Source organism: Chanodichthys erythropterus, chromosome 1, assembly GCF_024489055.1.
Source record: "Chanodichthys erythropterus isolate Z2021 chromosome 1, ASM2448905v1, whole genome shotgun sequence".
In the NCBI taxonomy this organism is placed as follows: domain Eukaryota; kingdom Metazoa; phylum Chordata; class Actinopteri; order Cypriniformes; family Xenocyprididae; genus Chanodichthys; species Chanodichthys erythropterus.
The window spans coordinates 36003268-36031025 of NC_090221.1; the positions used below are offsets into that span (position 1 = coordinate 36003268).

At 33.9% G+C, this 27758-nt stretch overlaps 1 protein-coding gene across 1 annotated transcript; it reads left to right on the forward strand.

The window, feature by feature from the left end:
- The first annotated feature begins 846 nt into the window (after positions 1-846).
- Positions 847-27235, forward strand: rgs14a (regulator of G protein signaling 14a). Its single transcript, XM_067393354.1, has 14 exons — positions 847-1029; positions 3235-3256; positions 6563-6729; positions 7511-7603; positions 15065-15208; positions 15554-15721; positions 15987-16065; positions 16263-16366; positions 16578-16793; positions 18188-18261; positions 18679-18805; positions 18940-19021; positions 22180-22254; positions 23342-27235. Exons 1-14 carry the CDS (start codon positions 847-849, stop codon positions 23503-23505), a joined length of 1698 nt encoding a protein of 565 aa, XP_067249455.1. The 3' UTR covers positions 23506-27235.
- The last annotated feature ends 523 nt before the right edge of the window (positions 27236-27758 follow it).

The following is a 27758-nucleotide window of genomic DNA, read 5'->3' on the forward strand; positions in this document are numbered from 1 at the left end:
ACGAGTCTGAACACAAAACGTGTCATGATGCTCTTGTGAACGCTCGTGCATGTGCATTGAGATAACGCTCGAGTCCGAACACAACACGCATGCGTTGTGAAGCTCTCCTGAACACTCGTGCATATGTGTTGAGTTGATGCATGAGTCTGAACACAAAAACGCATGCATCGTGATGCTCTTGTGAACACTCGTGTCACGACACGACATGCTGTGATGCTCTTGTGAACACTCGTGCATATGTGTTGAGTTGAGTCTGAACACACAACGCACGCGTCTTGAAGCTCTTGTGAACGCACGTTGCAGATCAATATATTTTGTAAGCAAATTGGTAAATTATGTTTTGAGCAAACAAAGCACTCCCGTCACTTCATAAAATTGAGTTTAAGCCACTTTTTGGGTCACATGATGAAATTTAATGATGTCATTCCTACCTTTCTGGATCTTGGAGTGGTAGTTGTATTGGATCTCTATGGAGAGACGGAAACCTCTCAGACTTCATCTTACGGATGTGGAACGACATGAAGAAGAGTTTTGGGTGAACTAACCCTTTAATTTCTCTCTACATGCGCAGTGAAAATGTCCATCTTCTTGCAGGTTCTCAGGCCTGTTTGGCATGTTTCCTTATGAAACTGGTGGGTTTTACTGCTTAAGTTCATTTGTGGCTCCCAACAGGTTGAGGTTATCCGCTGTGGTCGTTTATTTAATTCCCTCATTGCTCTGTTCATTTGAATGAATAGGTGCAGGGGTAGGTGGGCTGCTGCTTGGGCCTTGTACACACAAAGGGCTGCTTACAGTCAAGAAAGAGGTTTTAGTGAGCAACCACAGTTCCTCTTGCGGTGTGTTGCTATGGTAGGACTTCCCTTTCAAACAGGAAGTGACAGAGCTGTAAGAAAGAGGGTTGGCAGGCAGCGTAGCTGTAGAGGGAAGCAGTTTAGAGAGAGACATCCTCAGTGCGGGCACGCTCGTCCCAATCCTGATGTGGCCATGTCCAAGACGATGAAGACTCTGGCAGTGCCAGCGGGTCAGATGGTGAGTTGGGTTCAGGCCTGTTTCTGGCTCTTCTGCTGCTTCACTGATTGGCTCGTTTTGATGGGTGTGTGTGTGTGGCAAGAGTTGCTTTATTGTGGGATCACGATCATGTGTTTAACCTTGCATCAGAATTACAATTTCAACGAGATATTTAGTCCAGAAAGTGGCTGACCGCTGCAAAATTCAGCTTCTGGCAAAGCAGGCCGTTTGCTCTGAGGAATCTCTGATGTGTTGCTGTTGATTCAGTACAGATGTTTTCTTCTGTTGGCTTGTGTCCTGGTCCGTTTTCCATCCACAGAGTCAGAGAGGACTTTGTGTTTGCAAAATGTTTAATTTTGGACAAAATTGTCCCTAGAAGTTGATGAAATTGCTTCAAGGGCAAATATGATTAATATTTTGTATATTAATACTGTTAATATGTGTTGTTGTTGTTACATTACATATGTTTTCTTCTGGTTATCTTGTTTGACTAGTCCAGGGTCCAGTTTTTCAAAAAGTTAAATCTGTTTTGCTATCCAGGATCTGGTAATCCATCTTACTTTTGTGCCGTTTTTTTCAAAGCAGTTGGATTGGATCCCCCGATCCAGATTCACACCTTTTCAGATTAGCAAATCCAGAGTACTAGTGCTCTAAACGGGGTCATATTTCACAATGTAGAATACTATTAAAGAACAACAGGTGAAAGAGTCAGTGTGGGTCACTTTAAGTGTTTTATATGAAGACAACATAAATAAGCAAACATCCCCTTCCATTTTCAATTCCTTTAAACAATCAGACCCCTACAGAGGCATTAAAGGGACATGGTGACGGAAAGAAATATGAAATGGGATAGTAATCATATATTTTAATGCTTTTGTGCTCCCCCAAGAAACTTGGCGTTCATTCACGAAGAACTCTCAAGTTTTGAGAGTGAATTCAAAATTTGTAAGAGAACATAAAAGCATTAAAATTAGTTTTTTATCCCATCACCATGTCCCTTTAGGTTTTCTGTAGCCCCTCATGTGACCCACAACTAAAATAAACAAATATGTTCAATAAAGGATGCAGTTTTTCATCTTTGATTGTGGCAATGTAATTTATATACAGTGAGTGATTTAAAAAAACAAAAAACAAAAAAAAACCACTAAAAATTAAATATAATATTTTTGTTTTCTGACAGCTGTTCGGGGCATTGTTTTATGGTTAAAAAAAAATATATATATAATTATTTTATAATATTTTATTATTATATATATATATATTTTAAATATATTTTATTTATATCTTTTAAAATATATATAAAACATAAAATATAAATTTATATTTATTTATTTATTTATTCCCGAACAACACACATTGACAATTTGATCCAGATCAAAACCAATATTGGATTTTGTGGTCTAATTTGATTTCAGAATTTTCAAGATTTGATCTAATCTGAAATGCGATCAGATTACTTTTGAACAACTCTAGGGATGTCTTCAAAGGCATTGTATTAACTGGCGCTCATAACACCAAGGTCACGGGTTCAATTCCTGGGGAATGCATGAACTGATAAAATTATAGCATGAATGCAGTTTAAGTTGCTTTGGATGAAAGTGTCTGCCAACTTTATAAATGTAAGAAAGAAAAGAAAAATAATACAAAAAATTCAACAGGTAAAATTTTCTTTTAGGTTTAGGCTGTAGTGTAATAAATGTCCTTATTTAGATAACCCTCTTTTGAAACCTTATTTTTTAATTTTATTTTCTATTTTTATATAGGCTTACAGGTTAGTCTGCAATAATTATAATTGGCTTCTTATAAAAACATGTATGGTGTGACTTTATTTCAGTAGCTTGCTAGACCTGTGGATATGAAGAAGAAAAAACAAATGCACGTTGAGCCACAGAGAAAATTAGCATTTCTCAATCAGGTTTCCGGATTGTTTCCATGGCAATGAGACTTTCAATCCCACAGACGTGTTGCAGAGAGGGTCAGTTGAAAGCAAACCTCACTATTAACACCTTGCTCCAATGTGACATGTTGTCTGAAGAGCCATGTCATGTCTTCGAATGAACCTTTAATGCTGAACACACCCATTTCCTGTGTGAGCTGAGAAAAAAAACATGCAGCTGTTAAAATGTTATTTCCTGTGATGTATTCCTTGCTTTAATTCATGACTGATATTACAGGGCCCATTGATTTCATGGTAGACTGATTGTGTGTGTTTGTTTGCTCTTGCAGACCCAGGCAGTTTCTGATGGCGGTAAGTTTCGTTTCTTTAAATTGTAGAATAAGCATGGCTGTCACCATCATGAATGTTGTGCTCACAATTCATTGTCATATAAATAATTGCGATTAACAGTTTAATTCTGTTTTGTTCATGTCATAAGCCTAATACGTGAAATAATAATAAACAGTAGTGGCCAAAAATTGTGCTGACATTTTTTTTTGGCCAGGCTGTAATAGAGTTACAAATTTTCAACAATCGCAAAAATAGAGAACCAAATATAAATAACTGATTATGTAGTCAGTGTATGTTTTTTCCTGTGAGCTTTTTGTTTTTCTATGCATGTTTTTTTGCATTGTAAAAATAAAAGCTGTAGCTGTAGTTAGCTTTTTTTTGCCAAATAATTCAGTCAGATAAATGCCTTAACAAGGTTTAGCATTTAGTTTTTCCTTCCTTTAAAATATTTTTAAAAATATAAAGTATTTTCCTCATACTTAGATCATTTAATGAAACTTGTGTGGTCATAAAAACAAAAATCCCCTCTGGACATCACTTTTGGCCACTACTGTGTAATATAATAATTAAGGAAGTAACAATATCAAAATCTCACGGTATGATAATACCTCGATATAAAGCCCACAATATGATATTTATTGTGATATTAACAAAAAAAAAAAGACTCCGTTTGAAACGGTAACTTCCAGTGTAGTGTTTTCATTAATTTCATTAATTCATTAATTTTCGTTAATTCACTAACGCTTTACAGTAAGGTTCATTAGTTGATGAACAGCTGGATTTTATTAACTAACATTAACAAAGATGAACAAATACAGTAACAAATGTATTGCTCATGGTTAGTTCATGTTAATACATTAATGTTAACAAATGAACCTTATTGTAAAGTGTTCCCACAAATTCAACACAAATAAAATGCTTGAACACCTGTAAGATCCAGACAGGTGATACTGAATATTTTTGTAAGTTGGATTCATAAAGACTTCACTTGTTTCTGAAAGAATGATTCGGTGATAGATGCCATTTTAACAGTAATCTGTTGCCACCTAGTGGCGTAACAGTGTGATCGATAGTCATTATTTGAAGCACTTTCAAAAGGTGATGATTTCTGTTTTGATCGGTAATGTAGTAGGGCTGAATGATTAATCACATTTGCGATAATATTGCACTGCGACAATTTATTATTATTTTTAACTGCAAAGGCTGCGATTTACATTCGTCACGTGACACGAGAGAGTGTTAAGCAGTCTGTAGAGGTAGCATCAACTTGGCACACTATGTATATGCCTGGCCTACAGGAAAGCACAGTTTGTTTAATCTATCTAATATTGTGTTGTACAGTACACTGCCTTAGTTATGTTATGTCCATTTCAAATGCTGATTTACGCTTTGAAGAATGCTCGGTCATGCGACTGAGCGTGACTCCTTTTAAGTGGTTAAATATACTTGCATCTCAAAATGCTTTTATGATGCCAAATTAATGTACAGTAAACACTGTCCTGTTTGATCCCTTAAGACAAAACTGACTAACAACATCTTATATTTCAAAAGAGATACGTGTATCAGTGAATGCATCAATAATAAATGGTAAAGCTGAGAAAGAGAGAAATCACAGCTCTTGAAAGAAAATCAGATACTTTTAAATACTGAAAGCATGGTTTGTTTATTGCTTGTAATGGTGGTGTTGTTTTTTGTTTTGTTTTTTCCCTCTTTTTTTTATTTAGTAGCTTTTTCCCTGGTTTCGCAGACAAGGCTTAAGCTAGTCCCAGACTAAAATGCATGTTTGAGCTGTCTTAACTGAAAGCAGCTTGCACTGACAGATCTTAAAATATATCAATGCCAATGTTTTGTCTCAAGATGCACACCAGTAATGTTTTTTTTTCTTAGGCACGTTTATAAAACCTACTTAGATATCCTAATTAAACTAAGGCCTAATCCTGATTAAGCCCTGTCTTATATTAATTTATTCAAAATTATTAACATGCAATTGTTTTAATTCAACTTTTAATGTGTAATTATTTAAAAAAGTACTTATTACATATGTAATTTAAATAAGTTTTATTAATAAGACTAATCAATAAGAATAAAAGATCAAGAATCGGCTCTCAGAATCAGAACTGAATTGTGAGGTGCCTAAAAATTTCCACCCCTAGAATGATTTATTGCTTATCTTTGTTGAATAATACAGAAGATAAAGAGCTTACAAAATAATCACACATTAAATCACAATCGCAATATTGGTAAAAATAATCGCAATTAGATTTTCCAAAATCGTTCAGCCCTATAGCGTAGAAATCAGTGTTTATCTGAATAATAAACTTTTGTATATTTCTGTGATAATTGGAATATTTCTAACAGAAATAATGATACTGTTTCAAATCTGCAATCATATACAATCTTTTTATTTTTATTCAAAGGTTTAATATAGCCTACACAGGTAAATCATTGTCATTTAGGAATTCGATTGTATCCGTGATGAAATCGAGAACGCAATCTTTTCTCTCTCTCTCTGCATTGATATATGAGTAGTTCGAGGGCTTTACAGTGCATTCATTATTACAATCTTCATGAGGTGAGACTCTGTTAAAGGATAAGCACTTCGTTCTGGATAGGAACTGGTTCTCAGTTCCTAACCCTAGTTACCACTTCCCTTCGTTCTGCTCCACTGGGCTAAAAAAATACTCTTTGTCTGGAAAACACATTGTTTCACACAGTTGTGTGACCACAATGATATAGAGACAATTTTGCTATCGCGATACCACGATATTGATAATATCGTTACATCCCTAATAATAAACATTATAAAATAGGCCTATATGATTCACTATAATGCATTTAAAAATGTTGTGTTGTGTTGTGTTGTGTTGTGTTGTGTTGTGTTGTGTTGTGTTGTGTTGTGTTGTGTTGTGTTGTGTTGTGTTGTGTTGTGTTGTGTTGTGTTGTGTTGTGTTGGTGTTGTGGTGGTGTTGTGGTGGTGTTGTGGTGTGTTATGTTGTTATGTTGTTATTATGTTATGTTATGCATTCTGATGAAGTCCACAAACCTTGTATAATTTTTTTTTATTTTATTCTTTATTCTTTCACCAGAAAAGTAGACATGACATTGTACATTTGATGCCATTTCTATAAGCGCTGAAACATCGCTTATTTGGATGCCAATCCTTGCAGTTATCTTGCAGTGCAATTAGACCAAAATCGTACAGTTAATGAATAATGGCGACAGGCCTACTGCAGAACTTGCTGCGACATCAGTCTTGTGATGCAGTCACATGTGTGTCACCCAGTGCATCATGTCTATCACTCAATTCACCCTTGTATTTCTGTACAGAGCTAAACCTCAAGTTATCCAGCTGTGGCAGCAGCTCCAGCCTATCAGAGAGCTCAAGCAGGTCAGGTGGTGGTCAGGGCGCTGATGGTCCAGCCAGTCGGGTGGTCAGCTGGGCGGTGTGTTTCGAACGGCTGCTTGAAGACCATGTCGGTGTGCGATACTTTACCGTAAGTTTTCAGACATCTTACCACAACACTGTTTAGTGCAATAGCTTCTTAATGCACTCCTATTTATTCACATACTTGAATTGATTGTATTGTCACAAAATGTAACTATATATTACCATCCGGCTCTAATCTGCTAATCTGCCGATGTTAAGTTATTATAAACATTATTGTCTGTAAAGCTGCTTTAAAAGAAATGTGTATTGTGAAAAGTGGCGATTAGCGCCACGATTTAATAGTGATTTAATTAGACTTTAGCATTTTTTTTGCAGATAAAAAATTTGACTTGACTTGTCTGTATCTTTATGGGAGTTAATGATATCAAGAAACCTCTAACCTTAAGGTTAAAGAGATACATTGCTGCTAGCAAAATGGACTGTCAATAAACTTGGCTGCCTAAGCAGTAGAAAGGCTGACTAGAGAAATAAGGCTGCAGTGTTTTAGTAGGAAATACTTCTTGGCAAACTTTTAGTCATGGTGTCGACTTGTGGTGTTCCCGGTGTAAGAAACTCATACAGCTTGTTGAAGGTGTGCTATTAGAGATATGTTACAAGAGATATGGATTTCACTTTTTGTCTGATATACTGTAAAATAAAAATAACACTTTTTTTTTTTAATGTCATTTGGCAGTATGCATTAGCATAATAAAATTTAGACTTTTTTACTCAAGTCCAAGCAGTTAACTTCACAAAGGTACTGGTCGAAAGGAAGACACATAATTTACAGCTAGAGCTTCTTTAAATTGCATGTATGAATCTTTGAAGTGTGTTGGTTTTTCTCACAGGAGTTTCTCAAATCAGAGGTGAGTGCCGAGAATATCCTCTTCTACCAAGCCTGTGAAAAGTTCAAGAAAATCCCGCCTACGAGATTGGAAGAGGTATGCAAAGACTTTTTATATTAGTATGGGAATTGAAAATCTCATTTTAAAAAGGGGGAAAAATCCCATTAAATCCAAGAAATTTTTGGATTTTTGAATATACATTTTAACATAAAATGAGTAAGAAATGTGTGTGTATATTGAATGTGTAGATATTGCAGTCATGTAAAATGCACGGCGTCTTATTAATTGCACTTCAGCATTTTTTGCAGACACTAACTCAAACGAGTAGGGCAGGACAGTCTTCTTGAAGCTATCTCGGGTATCTAAACTATCTTTCACAGGCACAATAGCAGACTCGCTCTGCATAACACTCCTATAAGCAAGTGATGCAATGAAACAAAACTAGAATGTTGCACAAGATTGCTTGATCTTAGTGTAAAACAGGAACTTGCACCTTATTTAATGGTTTGACCCTGAGCTCAATCTGGTGGGTAAAAGTCATAGCTTGGAATTAGAAGGTTGCTGGTTTGATTCTGAAAGAATTGAGTCATTGTGCCTTTGAGGAAAAAACAGGTTACTTCAGTGGACTTGTCTAGTCTAGGTAATAAGTTTATGATGCCATTAAACAATAAAGACAGATAAGAGATCTTTCGTTGTGTTAGTAGTCCTGCTTATAAACCAGTAGGCTCCATTCCATCCCAGCATTGTGTATTTGCTAGAAGTGGCCTTTTTGGAATGTTTGTCATCTGCATCTTTAATTGTTCTCTGTATGCTCTGACTGTATGATGGAAGATTGTTTCTGCCACGGAACAAAAAGTAGATAAGGCAATTGTAACTTTATAACTCAATTTATGAGAATCTCACATTTCTGAGGGGAAAAAAACTCAAGTGCTTAATTATATTTGGCGAGTTTATAAACTTGCAATTGTGTAAAGGTGGAATTCTTTTTTTTTTTTTTTTTTTTTTCTTTACTATTTTTTTATTATGAGTTTCTCAAAGCTCTATTTCCTGCAATTGCGAGTTTATATCTTACAATTCTCACTTTTTTGTGAGGTTTTCATAGTTCTATTTCTCACAATTGTGAGTTTATAACTCAGTTCTGACTATTTTTTGCAAATTACGAGTTTATAGCTCATAGTTCTGAATATTTCTCACAATTGTGAGTTTATTACTCTGTTCTGAATATTTCTCACAATTGTGAGTTTATTACTCAGTTCTGAATATTTCTCACAATTGCGAGTTTATTACTCAGTTCTGAATATTTCTCACAATTGCGAGTTTATTACTCAGTTCTGAATATTTCTCACAATTGCGAGGTTATTTCTCAGTTCTGAATATTTCTCACAATTGTGAGGTTATTTCTCAGTTCTGAATATTTCTCACAATTGTGAGTTTATTACTCAGTTCTGAATATTTCTCACAATTGTGAGTTTATTACTCAGTTCTGAATATTTCTCACAATTGCGAGGTTATTTCTCAGTTCTGAATATTTCTCACAATTGTGAGTTTATTACTCGGTTCTGAATATTTCTCACAATTGTGAGTTTATTACTCGGTTCTGAATATTTCTCACAATTGCGAGTTTATTACTCTGTTCTGAATATTTCTCACAATTGTGAGAATTTACTCAGTTCTGAATATTTCTCACAATTGCGAGTTTATTACTCAGTTCTGAATATTTCTCACAATTGTGAGTTTATTACTCGGTTCTGAATATTTCTCACAATTGCGAGTTTATTACTCTGTTCTGAATATTTCTCACAATTGCGAGTTTATTACTCTGTTCTGAATATTTCTCACAATTGCGAGAATTTACTCAGTTCTGAATATTTCTCACAATTGCGAGAATTTACTCAGTTCTGAATATTTCTCACAATTGTGAGTTTATTACTCAGTTCTGAATATTTCTCACAATTGCGAGAATTTACTCAGTTCTGAATATTTCTCACAATTGCGAGTTTATTACTCAGTTCTGAATATTTCTCACAATTATGAGTTTATTACTCAGTTCTGAATATTTCTCACAATTGTGAGTTTATTACTCGGTTCTGAATATTTCTCACAATTGTGAGTTTATTACTCGGTTCTGAATATTTCTCACAATTGCGAGTTTATTACTCTGTTCTGAATATTTCTCACAATTGTGAGAATTTACTCAGTTCTGAATATTTCTCACAATTGCGAGAATTTACTCAGTTCTGAATATTTCTCACAATTGCGAGAATTTACTCAGTTCTGAATATTTCTCACAATTGTGAGTTTATTACTCAGTTCTGAATATTTCTCACAATTGCGAGAATTTACTCAGTTCTGAATATTTCTCACAATTGCGAGTTTATTACTCAGTTCTGAATATTTCTCACAATTGCGAGGTTATTTCTCAGTTCTGAATATTTCTCACAATTGCGAGAATTTACTCAGTTCTGAATATTTCTCACAATTGCGAGAATTTACTCAGTTCTGAATATTTCTCACAATTGTGAGTTTATTACTCAGTTCTGAATATTTCTCACAATTGCGAGAATTTACTCAGTTCTGAATATTTCTCACAATTGCGAGTTTATTACTCAGTTCTGAATATTTCTCACAATTGCGAGGTTATTTCTCAGTTCTGAATATTTCTCACAATTGTGAGTTTATTACTCTGTTCTGAATATTTCTCACAATTGTGAGAATTTACTCAGTTCTGAATATTTCTCACAATTGCGAGTTTATTACTCAGTTCTGAATATTTCTCACAATTGTGAGTTTATTACTCTGTTCTGAATATTTCTCACAATTGTGAGTTTATTTCTCAGTTCTGAATATTTCTCACAATTGTGAGTTTATTACTCAGTTCTGAATATTTCTCACAATTGTGAGTTTATTACTCTGTTCTGAATATTTCTCACAATTGTGAGTTTATTACTCTGTTCTGAATATTTCTCACAATTGCGAGAATTTATTCAGTTCTGAATATTTCTCACAATTGTGAGTTTATTACTCTGTTCTGAATATTTCTCACAATTGTGAGTTTATTACTCAGTTCTGAATATTTCTCACAATTGTGAGTTTATTACTCTGTTCTGAATATTTCTCACAATTGTGAGTTTATTACTCTGTTCTGAATATTTCTCACAGTTGCGAGTTTATTACTCAGTTCTGAATATTTCTCACAATTGCGAGTTTATTACTCAGTTCTGAATATTTCTCACAATTGTGAGTTTATTACTCAGTTCTGAATATTTCTCACAATTGTGAGTTTATTACTCAGTTCTGAATATTTCTCACAATTGTGAGTTTATTACTCTGTTCTGAATATTTCTCACAATTGTGAGTTTATTACTCTGTTCTGAATATTTCTCACAATTGCGAGTTTATTACTCAGTTCTGAATATTTCTCACAATTGCGAGTTTATTACTCAGTTCTGAATATTTCTCACAATTGTGAGTTTATTACTCAGTTCTGAATATTTCTCACAATTGTGAGTTTATTACTCTGTTCTGAATATTTCTCACAATTGCGAGTTTATTACTTAGTTCTGAATATTTCTCACAATTGTGAGTTTATTACTCAGTTCTGAATATTTCTCACAATTGTGAGTTTATTACTCAGTTCTGAATATTTCTCACAATTGCGAGTTTATTACTCAGTTCTGAATATTTCTCACAATTGTGAGTTTATTACTCAGTTCTGAATATTTCTCACAATTGTGAGTTTATTACTCAGTTCTGAATATTTCTCACAATTGTGAGTTTATTACTCTGTTCTGAATATTTCTCACAATTGCGAGTTTATTACTCAGTTCTGAATATTTCTCACAATTGCGAGGTTATTTCTCAGTTCTGAATATTTCTCACAATTGTGAGGTTATTTCTCAGTTCTGAATATTTCTCACAATTGTGAGTTTATTACTCAGTTCTGAATATTTCTCACAATTGTGAGTTTATTACTCAGTTCTGAATATTTCTCACAATTGCGAGTTTATTACTCTGTTCTGAATATTTCTCACAATTGCGAGAATTTATTCAGTTCTGAATATTTCTCACAATTGTGAGTTTATTACTCAGTTCTGAATATTTCTCACAATTGCGAGTTTATTACTCTGTTCTGAATATTTCTCACAATTGCGAGTTTATTACTCAGTTCTGAATATTTCTCACAATTGTGAGTTTATTACTCAGTTCTGAATATTTCTCACAATTGTGAGTTTATTACTCATTTCTGAATATTTCTCACAATTGTGAGTTTATTTCTCAGTTCTGAATATTTCTCACAATTGTGAGTTTATTACTCAGTTCTGAATATTTCTCACAATTGTGAGTTTATTTCTCAGTTCTGAATATTTCTCACAATTGTGAGTTTATTACTCAGTTCTGAATATTTCTCACAATTGCGAGTTTATTACTCTGTTCTGAATATTTCTCACAATTGCGAGTTTATTACTCAGTTCTGAATATTTCTCACAATTGTGAGTTTATTACTCAGTTCTGAATATTTCTCACAATTGTGAGTTTATTACTCAGTTCTGAATATTTCTCACAATTGCGATTTTACTACTCATTACTGAATACTTCACACAATTGCGAGTTTATTACTCAGTTCTGAATATTTCTCACAATTGTGAGTTTATTACTCAGTTCTGAATATTTCTCACAATTGTGAGTTTATTACTCATTTCTGAATATTTCTCACAATTGTGAGTTTATTTCTCAGTTCTGAATATTTCTCACAATTGTGAGTTTATTACTCAGTTCTGAATATTTCTCACAATTGTGAGTTTATTTCTCAGTTCTGAATATTTCTCACAATTGCGAGAATTTACTCAGTTCTGAATATTTCTCACAATTGTGAGTTTATTACTCTGTTCTGAATATTTCTCACAATTGCGAGAATTTATTCAGTTCTGAATATTTCTCACAATTGTGAGTTTATTACTCAGTTCTGAATATTTCTCACAATTGCGAGTTTATTACTCAGTTCTGAATATTTCTCACAATTGCGAGTTTATTTGATTTATTACTCAGTTCTGAATATTTCTCACAATTGTGAGTTTATTACTCAGTTCTGAATATTTCTCACAATTGCGAGTTTATTACTCAGTTCTGAATATTTCTCACAATTGCGAGTTTATTACTCTGTTCTGAATATTTCTCACAATTGTGAGTTTATTACTCTGTTCTGAATATTTCTCACAATTGCGAGTTTATTACTCTGTTCTGAATATTTCTCACAATTGTGAGTTTATTACTCTGTTCTGAATATTTCTCACAATTGCGAGTTTATTACTCAGTTCTGAATATTTCTCACAATTGCGAGTTTATTACTCAGTTCTGAATATTTCTCACAATTGCGAGTTTATTACTCAGTTCTGAATATTTCTCACAATTGTGAGTTTATTACTCAGTTCTGAATATTTCTCACAATTGTGAGTTTATTACTCTGTTCTGAATATTTCTCACAATTGCGAGTTTGTTACTCAGTTGTGAATTTTTCTCACAATTGTGAGTTTATTACTCTGTTCTGAATATTTCTCACAATTGTGAGTTTATTACTCTGTTCTGAATATTTCTCACAATTGCGAGAATTTATTCAGTTCTGAATATTTCTCACACAATTGTGAGTTTATTACGAGTGAGTTTATTTCTCAGTTCTGAATATTTCTCAGTGAGTTTATTACTGAATATTTCTCACAATTGTGAGTTTATTTCTCAGTTCTGAATATTTCTGAATTTACTCAGTTCTGAATATTTCTCACAATTGTTCTGAATATTTCTCACAATTGCGAGAATTTATTCAGTTCTGAATATTTCTCACAATTGTGAGTTTATTACTCAGTTCTGAATATTTCTCACAATTGCGAGTTTATTACTCAGTTCTGAATATTTCTCACAATTGCGAGAATTTATTCAGTTCTGAATATTTCTCACAATTGCGAGTTTATTACTCAGTTCTGAATATTTCTCACAATTGCGAGTTTATTACTCTGTTCTGAATATTTCTCACAATTGTGAGTTTATTACTCTGTTCTGAATATTTCTCACAATTGCGAGTTTATTACTCTGTTCTGAATATTTCTCACAATTGTGAGTTTATTACTCTGTTCTGAATATTTCTCACAATTGCGAGTTTATTACTCAGTTCTGAATATTTCTCACAATTGCGAGAATTTATTCAGTTCTGAATATTTCTCACAATTGCGAGTTTATTACTCAGTTCTGAATATTTCTCACAATTGCGAGTTTATTACTCTGTTCTGAATATTTCTCACAATTGTGAGTTTATTACTCTGTTCTGAATATTTCTCACAATTGCGAGTTTATTACTCTGTTCTGAATATTTCTCACAATTGTGAGTTTATTACTCTGTTCTGAATATTTCTCACAATTGTGAGTTTATTACTCTGTTCTGAATATTTCTCACAATTGCGAGAATTTACTCAGTTCTGAATATTTCTCACAATTGTGAGTTTATTACTCAGTTCTGAATATTTCTCACAATTGTGAGTTTATTTCTCAGTTCTGAATATTTCTCACAATTGCGAGTTTATTACTCTGTTCTGAATATTTCTCACAATTGTGAGTTTATTACTCAGTTCTGAATATTTCTCACAATTGCGAGTTTATTACTCTGTTCTGAATATTTCTCACAATTGCGAGAATTTACTCAGTTCTGAATATTTCTCACAATTGTGAGTTTATTACTCAGTTCTGAATATTTCTCACAATTGTGAGTTTATTACTCTGTTCTGAATATTTCTCACAATTGCGAGAATTTACTCAGTTCTGAATATTTCTCACAATTGTGAGTTTATTACTCAGTTCTGAATATTTCTCACAATTGTGAGTTTATTTCTCAGTTCTGAATATTTCTCACAATTGCGAGAATTTACTCAGTTCTGAATATTTCTCACAATTGTGAGTTTATTACTCTGTTCTGAATATTTCTCACAATTGCGAGTTTATTACTCAGTTCTGAATATTTCTCACAATTGTGAGTTTATTACTCAGTTCTGAATATTTCTCACAATTGTGAGTTTATTTCTCAGTTCTGAATATTTCTCACAATTGCGAGAATTTACTCAGTTCTGAATATTTCTCACAATTGTGAGTTTATTACTCTGTTCTGAATATTTCTCACAATTGCGAGGTTATTACTCAGTTCTGAATATTTCTCACAACTGCGAGTTTATTACTCTGTTCTGACTATTTTTCACAATTGCGAGTTTATAGCTCACAGTTCTGACTTATTCGCAATGGTGAGTTTATTACTCAGTTCTGAATCTCACAATTGCGAGAATTTACTCAGTTCTGACTATTTATTGCAATTGCGAGTTTATTGCTCAGTTCTGAATATTTCTTGCACTTATGAGTTTATAGCTCACAGTTCTGAATATTTCTCGCAATTGCGAGTTTATTAGTTACCAATTTTATTATTTTTTTCCCATGGAAGAAACAAGCTATCATATAGTCTTTAGTCATAATGAGAAAATCAAAGGCAAATATCACCCTAAAACTATCACACATGTCCCCCATCAGCTGAAGAAAGAGGCACGCTCCATCTACGACAGTTTTCTTTCTGAAAGCTCCCTGCATGCGGTTAATATTGACGATACGGCCCAGTTGGAAGAGAGCGCCTTGAAGACGCCTACACCCGACATGTTCGATAAAGCACAGGCACAGGTACACTCCAGGGGTGGGTGGGATGATAAAAATCACATACCAGTACTGTGATATAAAATTATTCATATGATGATATACATAGTTATTTTGGCTGGAAATTTAATGAAAAAGGGTTTGTATTGTAAAGAATTGAGGAAATTAAAGGTATTTGTGTTTTTTAATTATTTGCAATTTGGACCAAAAGATCAGATTATTCATAACAAATGAATAAGTCTGGCATGGCAAAAACTGCTTCACTTGAGGTAACTCTAAACTGTAATTATGAAACTAATTGTTTTGACTGTACATGTACAAAGAAAATCTCTAATGATTTACAGTAACGTTCATTCTCTCCCCCTTCTGCAGATCTTTAAACTAATGAAAATGGACAGCTACACGCGGTTTGTTCGCTCTCCACTGTACCAGAACTGCATGGTGTCTTGTGTGGAGGGTCGTCCTCTTCCCAGCATTGGAACCCCAGAGCCCAAAAGCAAAATGTCCAAAAAGAGTGCAACGCCACCTAGCAACAGAAAGGTAATGCACTTAAAAATCCCTTAAAGACATGTTTAGTTACTTTTAGATCATTTGTTTTTCATTAAACTACCATTCAAAGGTCCCTTCTGCTCACCGAAGCATATATGAGTATATTGCTTGCAGTGCAGATGTTCAAAAGGGCCTAATGGGTGAGAAAGTGTCAGTCCACCGTGGGAATATGATGGCGTGTCAGTGAGTAAGCAGACTGAGAACCACAGTGGAAACAAGTCCTAAAATGTAGGTTACTCTGTGTGTCTTTGAACAGAGCGTTGAATTGAAAGTGCCCTCATCAGACAGCAAGACCAACAGGAAGAAGAGGTTAGAGAAGAGAGGCTCATGGGGAGGTACCATCTTACTCAGCAGTTCTCTATCTGTGTGTGGCATCTCTGTGGACATATTTGCAGTGCATGTCTCTATATTCGGTCTTATGAAGATGCATGTTTCATGTCTGTGATGCCCACAGTTTTTCTGTTTGCGTGATCTGCCTTTGAATGTGAACTGTTCATAACTACTGTACACTAACAGCATCTGTGTTTCTCAGCTGACCAGTCGTACCAGCATGTGACGGTGTCTCGGAAAGAGTCTCAGATCTCGGTGAAGTCTAACAGCAGCTTGGAGTTGGTCTCTGGATACGGTCGAGCTGAGGTATCTTCACCAAACCAAATATAGTATCAGGGAGTTCAGAAACATTGATATAGAGAATAACTCCCACAGGAGGGACTTTTTCATGCTCAAACAGCAACATTACACATTAAAGAAAGATGAACATGGAAAAAAGCTATTTAAATTGCTTGTAAATCTCAGGATGTATTATTCAGATGGAAAAAAAAAAACAACAGGTCTCTTTCTCTGTCAGAATGGACGCTGCAGTGTGAACATCTCTGATCCGGAGGCCTTGAGTTCTGGTTCTCCTACAGCAGATAAGTACTGTTGCGTCTATCTGCCGGACGGGACCGCCAGCTTGGCCCCTGCCAGACCGGGTCTGACCCTCAGAGACATGCTCAGCAGCCTGTGTGAGAAGAGAGGCTTTCCTCTGAAAGACGTCCTCATTTACCTGCATGGCAAAGATAAGGTCAGTCTGCAAATTTCTTTGTCTGTCTGGTCATGTTTATCTAACCAGCATCGTGACTGTGAATAGATTGTGGTAACGGTTTAGAATAAGTTCTCACAAGTTAACATTAGTTGCATTAACTAGGCATGCACCGATACCATTTTTTTAAGGACCGAGTACGAGCACCGATAATATACTATACCGATACCTATACATCTATTTATTTATTTATTTATTTTTTTTTTTGATGTTGCAGTTTTCCAAGCACAACACAGCGAGTGAACTAATGAATATAGGACAGTTTCTTCATTATTACTCTAATGAAAAAAGTAATTTTTATGTGCTTGTCAGAAACTTAAAGAACAAATTTCACAATGTCCAATAACCATCGAAGGGCATAATTACCAATATATATAATTGTTGTTATGTAAAAAAGTATTTTTATGAGTACACGAGCTTGGTATTGGCCCGATACCGATACTGGTATCTGTGCAATCCTAGCATTAACTAATGTGAACTAACAATGAGCAATGCATTTGTTGTGGTATTTATTAATCTTAATTTTAGTTAAAACGCCCCTAATGTAACTAATAGGTTTACATGCATTCAAGGTCAAAAAACTTATATTGCACAATACCTAATTTCTCAAAGAGTCTGAAAACGGTGCACAACACAAATGAGCTCTTCCATCAGTCCTTCGGTGACCCACCTAAATATGTCTTCATTTTAATGTTTTCGACCATCACTATACTGCGTTAGAAATGCGTCAATTTGATCAAAGTATTGTGTTTGCATGAGGTAAAGTAAATGTCCGAATTATTCATCACCAAAATCCCGGGAACAAACAAACATACATGCACAATTCCATTGCTGTCCTGGAAAAACAAACTTCATTGGACACATACAGGACACATTTAAAAAAAAACAAAAAAACAAAAAAAAAAACGAATACTGTACCGAAACCGGAAGCAGTGGATTTGGCACAGAAATATTTTGTCATACGTCCAACTCGTGTTTTGAAACTTTGGCCATGTTTAGCATGAGAATGCATCTCTTTAACAGTGTAAATAAGTCAGAATGCATGAAATAGCATTACACCCCCCCCCTTTAAAGGTGCCATTTTCTACAGAGCCTCTAAAGGGACATGAAGGAAAAAATGTTTTGCGTCTTAATTTTTTTTTTTTTATCACCATGTCCTTTGAGGGGGTCCATAGTTTTCTACAGTTCTGTCTCATTTTTTAACTTCCATAACATCCACTTGTAAAGCCATGCTGCAGAAGCTGTCATAATTTAGTTGTGCAAGGTCATTTTCTGCCTTTATTCTGACCCTGAACTACTAAAAAACATCTCGTAGTTACTAAACATACTGTAGCTTTTGTGAAGATGATGAATACTGTGTGTTTGCTTCTCGACAGCCTCTTTCTCTGGATCAGGACAGCTCTGTGTGTGGAGATCAACAGCTCACTTTGGAACTCAAAGTTACTTTTGCGTGAGTCACACAATGGGTTTCACACTGAAATATTTACTGTTCCCTACCCCTGTTAAAGTCCACATGAAACAGAAGTTAGTCTGATATCTATTGTGATGCATATCTGAGTGAAACAGCTTCTGGAACAAGAACAAATGTAGGGCGGGGCTTGATTTTGTGTGTGGGGAATTGATTGGATGGTTGTGGTTTGCTATTGGTGGATCTCATGTGAGTGACGGGTTGCCCCGCCCTCATCATCAGAGAAGAAATGTCGCTGCAAGAGGGAGGGGAATTTATTCTGATTCAAGATTACGAGGACCATGAATTTTAAAAATGATGTGCATGGATAAAATGTTTATAATAAACACTGCAAATTTTTATGGTTTTAGCTTACTGAAATAACCCTGTCAACATATCTGGGCATGTGTTTGTGTACAGGCTGGAGGTTGTGTTTTTAGGAAGAACGGTCAGAATCATCGCAAAGTCAAGCAAGAATTTGGGCGATGCGATTTCCACCGTCCTGCAGAAACACCAGCTGCGACCACAGGATGTTCAGGTTACTCTGGTGAGTAAACCACGCATTTCTGCTTAACTCACAAACTGATGTGAGGCGTTGTGAACAACAACAAGAAGAGTGTTGTGAGGATACTGAAATATAATATAATTAACTGATTTTATTTCTTTGTGTTCTCATTCCAGAGTGGCTCAGATGAACCTCTAAACCTGAGCACCAATGTGTTTCGTCTGTCGAACAAAACTATGCGTTTGGACAAAGTCAAAGGTGCGTTATGTTGTCAATTGATTTGTCAATGTCAGTTTATTTAATAAAATACAAATGCTAACATACTATATGAGCAATAAATTAGATATAATTAAAATAATGTCTAATTATAATTATTTCAATTTAAAAAATATTAAAGTAATTCTAAATATTTAAATAAAAAATAAAAAATATATTTCAATCATTATATTTGTATAATTATACTTATAATAATATACAAATAATAATTTTATATTATATTAATATAAATATAATTATATATAATATATCATATATATTATAATATCATATATATATATATATATATATATATATATATATATATATATATATATATATATATATATATATATATATATATATGTATATGTATATATGTATATATGTATATATATATGTATATGTGTAATATTAATAAAATTGTTTAAAAAAATATTCATTTAAATATAATTATAAACATTTAAATAAATAATCTAAATCATTATAACTGTATAATTATACTTCTAATTATAATAAAATAAAATATAATAAAATATAATTTATATTTTTTAAATATAAATCAATTTAAATTATATATATATATATATATTAATTATACATACAGATATATATATATATATATATTATATTATACATACAGATATATATATACACCCACACATACAGATATACAGGGCCGGATTAACATAAGGGCTAGGTGGGGCTGAAGCCCCAGGGCCCGCGGGTAGAGGGGGCCCGTGATTGGCTGGAGGAAATGAGATTGACAAGTCAAAGGTGGTTGATTTGTGTCTAATAAATAACAAGAAAAAATGATTGGAAAATGTGCCTGACTGATAAATCACCGTCCAATCAAAATCACTTTACAATTCGCGACATGACATCGGGAAACGCCTCTTTGCGTTATGCTATCGCATCGCATGTAGACTAGAAAATCGGCCTTTATTGCTTGTTCAGCCTCGCTGGTGTTCAAAATGATTAAAGTGATAGTGGTGCGCAAAAAAGGAAAAATAAGCTTGAAAGGGAGAAAAGGGATGCTAATCTTACAGCAAAAATTACAAAACTAACTGCTTCGGATCACATAAAACATCCGAGCCAGTGGAAGACCCCGCGTGTATCTTCACCCACCGACACCGTCTCCGATCTGCGTGCTTTACACGTTGAAAAAGGTGAGATAGCAGCTGCATCAAGTTATTATTTTTATTACGAGTTAAGCCCTATTCGGATGGTAATTGTTTCTCATTAAAACGTAAGGTGTTTTCAACATTTACAGGGACGAGTCGATTGATTTTATTGCCGTTTGAATTCAGAATGTCAGTGTTTTTCTCTCATCATCACCCGTGTAAAAATCCCGAATTAACTTTCCTACTGTTTTTTAAAGAACACCAATGTCGTATGACTTGTCTCCACTATCTGCCTTTGAAGCACATTTTATCAGTTGCAGTTCTGGTGCCTCCATCCGTACAACTCGACCTCGAGTCCTCGACACATTCACATCACACGTTAACACAGCGGTAGAGTTACTCACAGGACACTGCACTTATTTGCAATCAATTCTTTATTTGCATGTGCTTTAAAGCCCTGCCAGTTAAACATGTCATTCGTGTGCTGTTCTGAGATGCGCTTTTTCTGACCCCATACACCCAAGCCTATCAAACAGCACCTGACTACTGGACTTCATCTTCCGCGTCTGATTGCGCTATAATCCTGTCAAATACACAAAAGGTTTACATAAACACAGTTGGTTATGTCTGAAGTGAGTTTAGAAAATCGGATGCGTGCAGGTCTTAAAGTGACAGCATCCTAATACTTAGCAAGCGGACCCTTGTCCTTAAAGGGATAGTTCACCCCAAAAATTAAAATCCTGTCAAAACATACTCACTTTCAAGTTGTTTTAAACCTGAATGAGTTTCTTTCTTCTGTTGAACACAAAATAAAATATTTTGAAGAATGTGGGTAACCAAACAGTTGCTGGTCCCCATTCATTTCCATAGTAGGAAAAAAATATATATAATGTGGAAATCACTGGGGACCATCAACTGTTTGGTTACCCACATTCTTCAAAGTAGTTTATTTTGTGTTAATCAGAGGAAAGAATTATTGTGTCAGCAATATATGCAATACAATTTTAAAATGTTAAATATTTTATATGTTAAATGTATTTTAAAATATGTTAAATAGCATGGAATATTTAGAGTGGATAAAATGATTTGATAAAATGAAATTTGTAAAAAATATAAAAATAATAATAATAAAAAAAAAAAATTCTTGTGGTACAAGACACTGTGGCATGGCAATCATATGAAAGGGGGCCCTTGGTTTTGCTATAGCCCCAGGGCCCAATGTGTTCTTAATCCGGGCCTATATATAATCTCCACTTTATATAATTAAAAATACATATATTCATAAGTAATAAATAATTTATTATTGTGTGTATATATTATATAGCATATAGTATGTATATATTATGTAGTATATAGTATGTATATATTAGTATGTATTTAATTATAATTATTTAAAATTTTATTTAATTTGTGTATTTTTATGTATGTGCATTACCAGACAAAAGCTGCTCAGATTATTTAAATTAGTACATTTATTTTGTAGACTGATGTCATTTGTACCTAATTTTGAATGTCTTTACAAAACTAAAAAGTTAATTTAACACAAATCGAAATAAACAGATGAGTTTGACCAAATGGAAGGAAAAGCACTAAATGCATAAACTTCCATAAATGTGAAAATATAGCTCTTACATCAACATGATGAATTGTTTTATTTCTTTGCTTTTCCACTTCTATTATCTTTCTGCAAGAGTCAGATCTCTGTCTGAGTTTAGTTATGCAAACCACTCGTGATTTTTCTCTCTCTCTGTCTCTCTCGTGTCAGTTTGCGTTAGATTTGTTGTACTTTCCTGTCACAGTATTTTTGCCCTCCACCAATGAATCCTCCACCTCAGGGGTCGTCGCTGGCTTTAAAGCAGCGTTTTAAAGCTCATTTTCTCGCTGTAGCTCTTCAGGTGGAGCTGAGCACCACATTACACCAGACCTTAAAAATAGGATTATGGAGGAGGTGTTAACTGTCATGAAATCAGCTTCTCTCTTTCCAATGATCTCATTTCCTTACTCATCAGACTGTTGCTGTGTATCTGTGTGTTTTAGTTGGTTTGGAGACTCAAGACTCTTCACCAACACCCAAAGCAAACCCCAGACCCAGAAAACACCAGGAGATGGACGGTAATGCAGGACTCTTGTACGATGCTGTACATAAACATGCTGGTTATGCATCCTGAGCTAGTGATTTCTAAAGAAAATAGTGTGCAGTTGAACCACCAGAAGCACTATCAACCATGATTGATTATTATTACTGTATTTTTAGATCTTTATCCCCCAATTTCGCAGACAAGGCTTAAGCTAGTCCCAGACTAAAATACATGTTTGACCTGTTTTAACTCAAAGCAGCTTACACTAATATATTAAAATATGTCAGCCATTGTTTTGTCTCAAGATGCACACCAATTATGTTTTTTTAATAAGGCATGTTTATTAAAGCTACTTAAATATCCTAATTGAACTAAGACCTAATCCTAGCTTAGTCTAAGCCCTGTCTGTGAAACCAGGCCTATATTACTTTATATTTTTATATTTATCATTATATATATATATATATATATATATTATATATTTTTTTTTTACTAAATCTTTTTTTATTTATCTTATTATTAATTTTAATATCTTTATATTTTTTTCCATTTATATATTTTTTAATTGTATTTTCTGATTTTATTTTTAGATCTTTTTATTTTTATTAATTTTTATTTGTTTTTTATATATATATATTTATATATTATTTTACATATATTATTAAGACATTATCTTTCGTATCACTCCACATTTTATCATTTAATTTCAGAAGGGTTTTAGTTTACTACACAGTGGCCACGTACTGTTTCAGGAGTGACAAACTCATGTGACTAAGGGAGTGAATCCTGTTAATTATCTTTATGCGTGTACGGAAAACGACTCACTCCAGAAACTGTGATGATTGACACCATCGTAACCATAGCAACGTTCTGCCATATCGTGTTTGGTATGCTCTATTTTTGACCAAAGTAATATTCCAGCAACCAAAGACAGAGGCAAATGAATCCAAGTTCTTTATATTGAAAACAAGACCAAACTTTTCAACTTGCACCTGCTCACTTTAATAACTCAAACGCTTATAATAAGAGGACATGGCAACACTGCAGGAGCATGTCCTTAAATGAGCTTAAATGCACAGAGTAGAACTGATCTCTTCATCTGTTGATCTGTTGTCTCTCAGTTCTCGTCGAGCTGCTGACCCGCGCCCAGTGCAGTCGAGTGGATGACCAGCGCGGTTTACTCACCAAAGAGCACCTGGAGTTGCCGCAGTTCCTGCAGCTGCCAGCAGGGAACGGAGAGCAGAATTCCTGCGACCCCACACAGGAAGAAAACTGTGCCCTTTGACCTGAGAACCCGTCCAGTGACCTGAGACCTCGAGCACTATTCAAGCAGCTTAAAAGACTCAAAGCAGTTAGTTGAGTGGAGAAGTGAAACTCTCCTGTGTGTGAGCGAGTTGAGATTTCTTAACCTGAGAGTGAATGATGTGTGTATATTTGTATATTACAGACACTGCCATATATAGAGCGCTTAGAAACGCTGCCCATCAAATAATGCAGAATTATGGGGAGTTGTAAAAAAAGATTGAACTACATTTGCCTAAAAAAGTGTATTTATTTTCATATCAGATTGTATTGTGTGCACTATTAAGTGTGCCCTTTTTATATTTATTAGAATGTGTTTGGTATGGGAGCACATTAGTGTGACTTTACATTGAGTGTTGTGTTCACAATGAGTTTTAGTGTCTGATTAAAACGGTTTTGTGTGAGCTGCTGTGGGGAAGTTGCACTGTTTGACAATTTTTTGCAAATTTTTTTTTTGCTTTGTGTGGTGAGGCAATCTGATATGTAATGAGGCAAGCAAAGTCATTCAGAGTAGTTTAAAAAATATGAAATTTTCTGGTTTTTGCGCTTTGCGTAATGTCAAACCAAAACTGACTTTTTTCACGTAGTTAATTTAAATTCTGTTGATTATTTGGTTAGTGCTGCTCTCTTCTGTAAAATGAAAGCAGATGTTGGACAGAAAGCTATAAAATTAGTCCGTACAACTCATGCACTATATTCAAGGTTGTCAATGAATGTGTTTGTGGAGTGAGAAAATAGCAGATAAAATGTCTCCTTTCATCCTCCTTCAGAAGTTATACAGGTTTAGATCAGCGTGAGGGTGAGTAAATGATCATTACATTTCTTAAATGCATCTCTACTGTGGTTTTAAGTCATGTACAGTCATTTGAATTATAGTTATGAAGGTTTTTGTCTTTTGCCATTTGTTTCTCAATACTCGTGCGTGTGTGTGTGTGTGTGGTGGGGGGGGGGGAATCGTGTCACTTCCTCTCTGGTAGTGTGTCTCAAAAAAAGTTGATCCAGGAAGCCTTTTTGACAGCATTACTGTTTGCTAATTTGCTAATTGACTTAAAATACTAAAGTTACTAAAACTGAAATAAAATAATTTAAAGCTAAATAGAAATAAAACATGGTAATGCTTTACAATGTCTCATTTAACATTAAGATTTAAGTGCCCATGAAATCAAAATTGAAGTTTTTTTTGGCTTTTAGTATGAATGCTAAAGTGCCTTAAAGTGGACATCTTGGAAAAAAAGGGGCAAAATATAATTCTCCCAGAATGTCTTTGAAGTTTTAGCTCAACATGCCCCACAAATCATTTATTATACCATGTTGTAAATGCCCATTTTTTGAGTAAATGCAAAAATATGCTTTTTTTACGCATGTGCCTTTAAATGCAAATGAGCTGCTGCTCCCCTCCCCCTTTCAAGAAGGCGGCGGAGCCTGTACAGCTCATGCATTGGATTCTCTGCCAAATACCAACAAAACATCTGTGTTGTTTTGATTATCTGTATTGCGACCTCACTCAGGGACACTGCAGTTCTTCATCATTAATTTATTTACATGCGTTTATATCAGTTTAAAAGGTGCCCTAGAATCAAAAATTGAATTTATCTTGGCATAGTTGAATAACAAGAGTTCAGTACATGGAATAGGCATACAGTGAGTCTCAAACACCATTGTTTCCTCCTTGTGTAAATCTCATTTGTTACGTAACAGTCGGGATCATTAATATGTATGACCCCAATATTTGCATAATGCCAGCTCATGTTCAAGGCATTACACAAGGGCAGCCAGTATTAACGTCTGGATCTGTGCACAGCTGAATCATCAGACTAGGTAAGCAAGCAAGGACAATAGCGAAAAATGGCAGATGGAGCAATAATAACTGACATGATCCATGATATCATGATATTTTTAGTGATATTTGTAAATTGTTTTTCTAAATGTTTCGTTAGCATGTTGCTAATGTACTGTTAAATGTGGTTAAAGTTACCATCGTTTCTTACTGTATTCACAGAGACGAGAGCCATTGTTATTTTCATTTTTAAACACTTGCAGTCTATATAATTCATAAACACAACTTCATTCTTTATAAATCTCTCCAACAGTGTGTAATGTTAGCTTTAGCCACGGAGCACTATCAAACTCATTCAGAATCAAATGTAAACATCCAAATAAATACTATTCTCACATGATCCGGCGCATGCATGACGAACATCTTGTAAAGATCCATTTGAGGGTTATATTAGCTGTGTAAACTTTATGCACTGTATTATAGTCGAGAGCTTGGGGGGGGCAGGGAGCGAGAGATTTAAAGGGGCGGCGCTGCCAAAATCGGTGCATAGTTAATGATGCCCCAAAATAGGCAGTTAAAATTAATTAAAAAAAATCTATGGGGTATTTTGAGCTGAAACTTCACAGACACATTCAGGAGACACCTTAGACTTATATTGTAAAAAAAAAAACTGTTTCTAGGGCACCTTTAAACTCCTCATTTATCATTCCTGAAGCACAAGAACAGAAAGCCGGCTGTCAGAAAGCACGCCTCGTGTGAGTATTGGACAAACTTCTCTTTCATATCTTATTGTTTAAACTGTCAAAAACACACCGTTTGCCAACACAGTTATGTATGTGAATGTTAACAGCAGGGACAGAAATTACATGTGTATATTAGATCTGTGGAACAAAAATCAAACAAATCCACTGCGTCTTCAGCGGCTCAGATGTCAGGAGTAAATGAAAACTCATGTTCACTCTTGCATTCAACAACAAAACACCTCAATCGCTTACGAGACAATGGCAGAAAGCGTACAACTCGCTCAGGGCGGGGTCTATGCTAATAAGGCAGAGTCCATCTGCGGTTGTGGGCGGGGTCTGAGCAATGTGACGTCAGACTGTACAGAAAATGAAAACGCTTGCTCTATGAGACTTGATGTTTTTATGGGGATTAAAAAGGAGTGGGTTAGGATGGTTGTGTACACACACTGCCAACACATTTGTTCAAACACCTAGTGAATTATGCATAATAGCTCCCCTTTAAGATTATAAGCTAGTGTGTGCCAAAACAATGACAAAATTCACCTTTAGAAGAAAAGCATTCACAATTTAGCGTCTCATTTCTGCCAATATGGATTAATGATTTTGATGACATCACTCTGTCCTTCAGCTTCTCATCAGATTTTCTGTCCAATATAAATACCATTTTTATTGTCAGCACTGAGGTCTTCAGCAAATCAAGATGGCTGCCGATCAGAAAATTCTCAATCCAAGCCTTGAATGACATCAGTGGTCATGTGGCTTGCATGACACTCAAACAAATCATGTAACCTTAACAAGGGAAATTTGAGTAACTAGGGCTTTTAATACAAACAGTAAGATCTTTATGATGACAAATAGTAAGAATATAAGGTAAACACATTTTACTGTGTGGCCCTACTGTTTTTGAACTCTTTTTGTTGGCAAAATAGAGGAAAAACAGACAATATTTACAATATTGTGTCTAAAATGTAAAACATTGTTGTATAAAATTAATATCACATTTGCAAATGTGCTGATATTCCGGAAAACGGATTTTGCTCATGTGATGTGGCTTATAAATATTACAAAAAAACAACAACAAAAACTTACATGGAGACTTTTGCACCATATCTTGGTTTGTGGAAGCATTTTTTTTTTTGGCTCTTTTTTTGAGAGACCCCTTCTGCTTATTGTAAAATGTTACCAAATGAATTAAGCCTAAATAGCTATTTATTATTATTATTATTAATAAATTTTATATATATATATATATATATATATAAATATATAATATAATATATAATATATAAATATAATATAATAATTTTATATATATATATAATTTATTTTTTAAATAATATTATTATTATTTTTATTATTTAAATATATATTATTATTATTATTATTATTATTAATATATATATTTAGTAATAATAATAATAATGATAATAATAATAATATTATTATTGTCATTATAAAAATATTTATATATAATTATTATTATTAATAATAATAATAAATAATAATAATAATATATTTTTAAAATGTAATAATAATAATAATAATTATATATATATATATATATATATATATATATATATATATATATATATATATATATATATATATATATATATATTAATATAAAGAAACACTAATAAAATGACACGAGCATAACTAAATGGCTAAAAATTAAACTAAAATTTACATAAACTAAAAAAAAATATAGAAATAAAA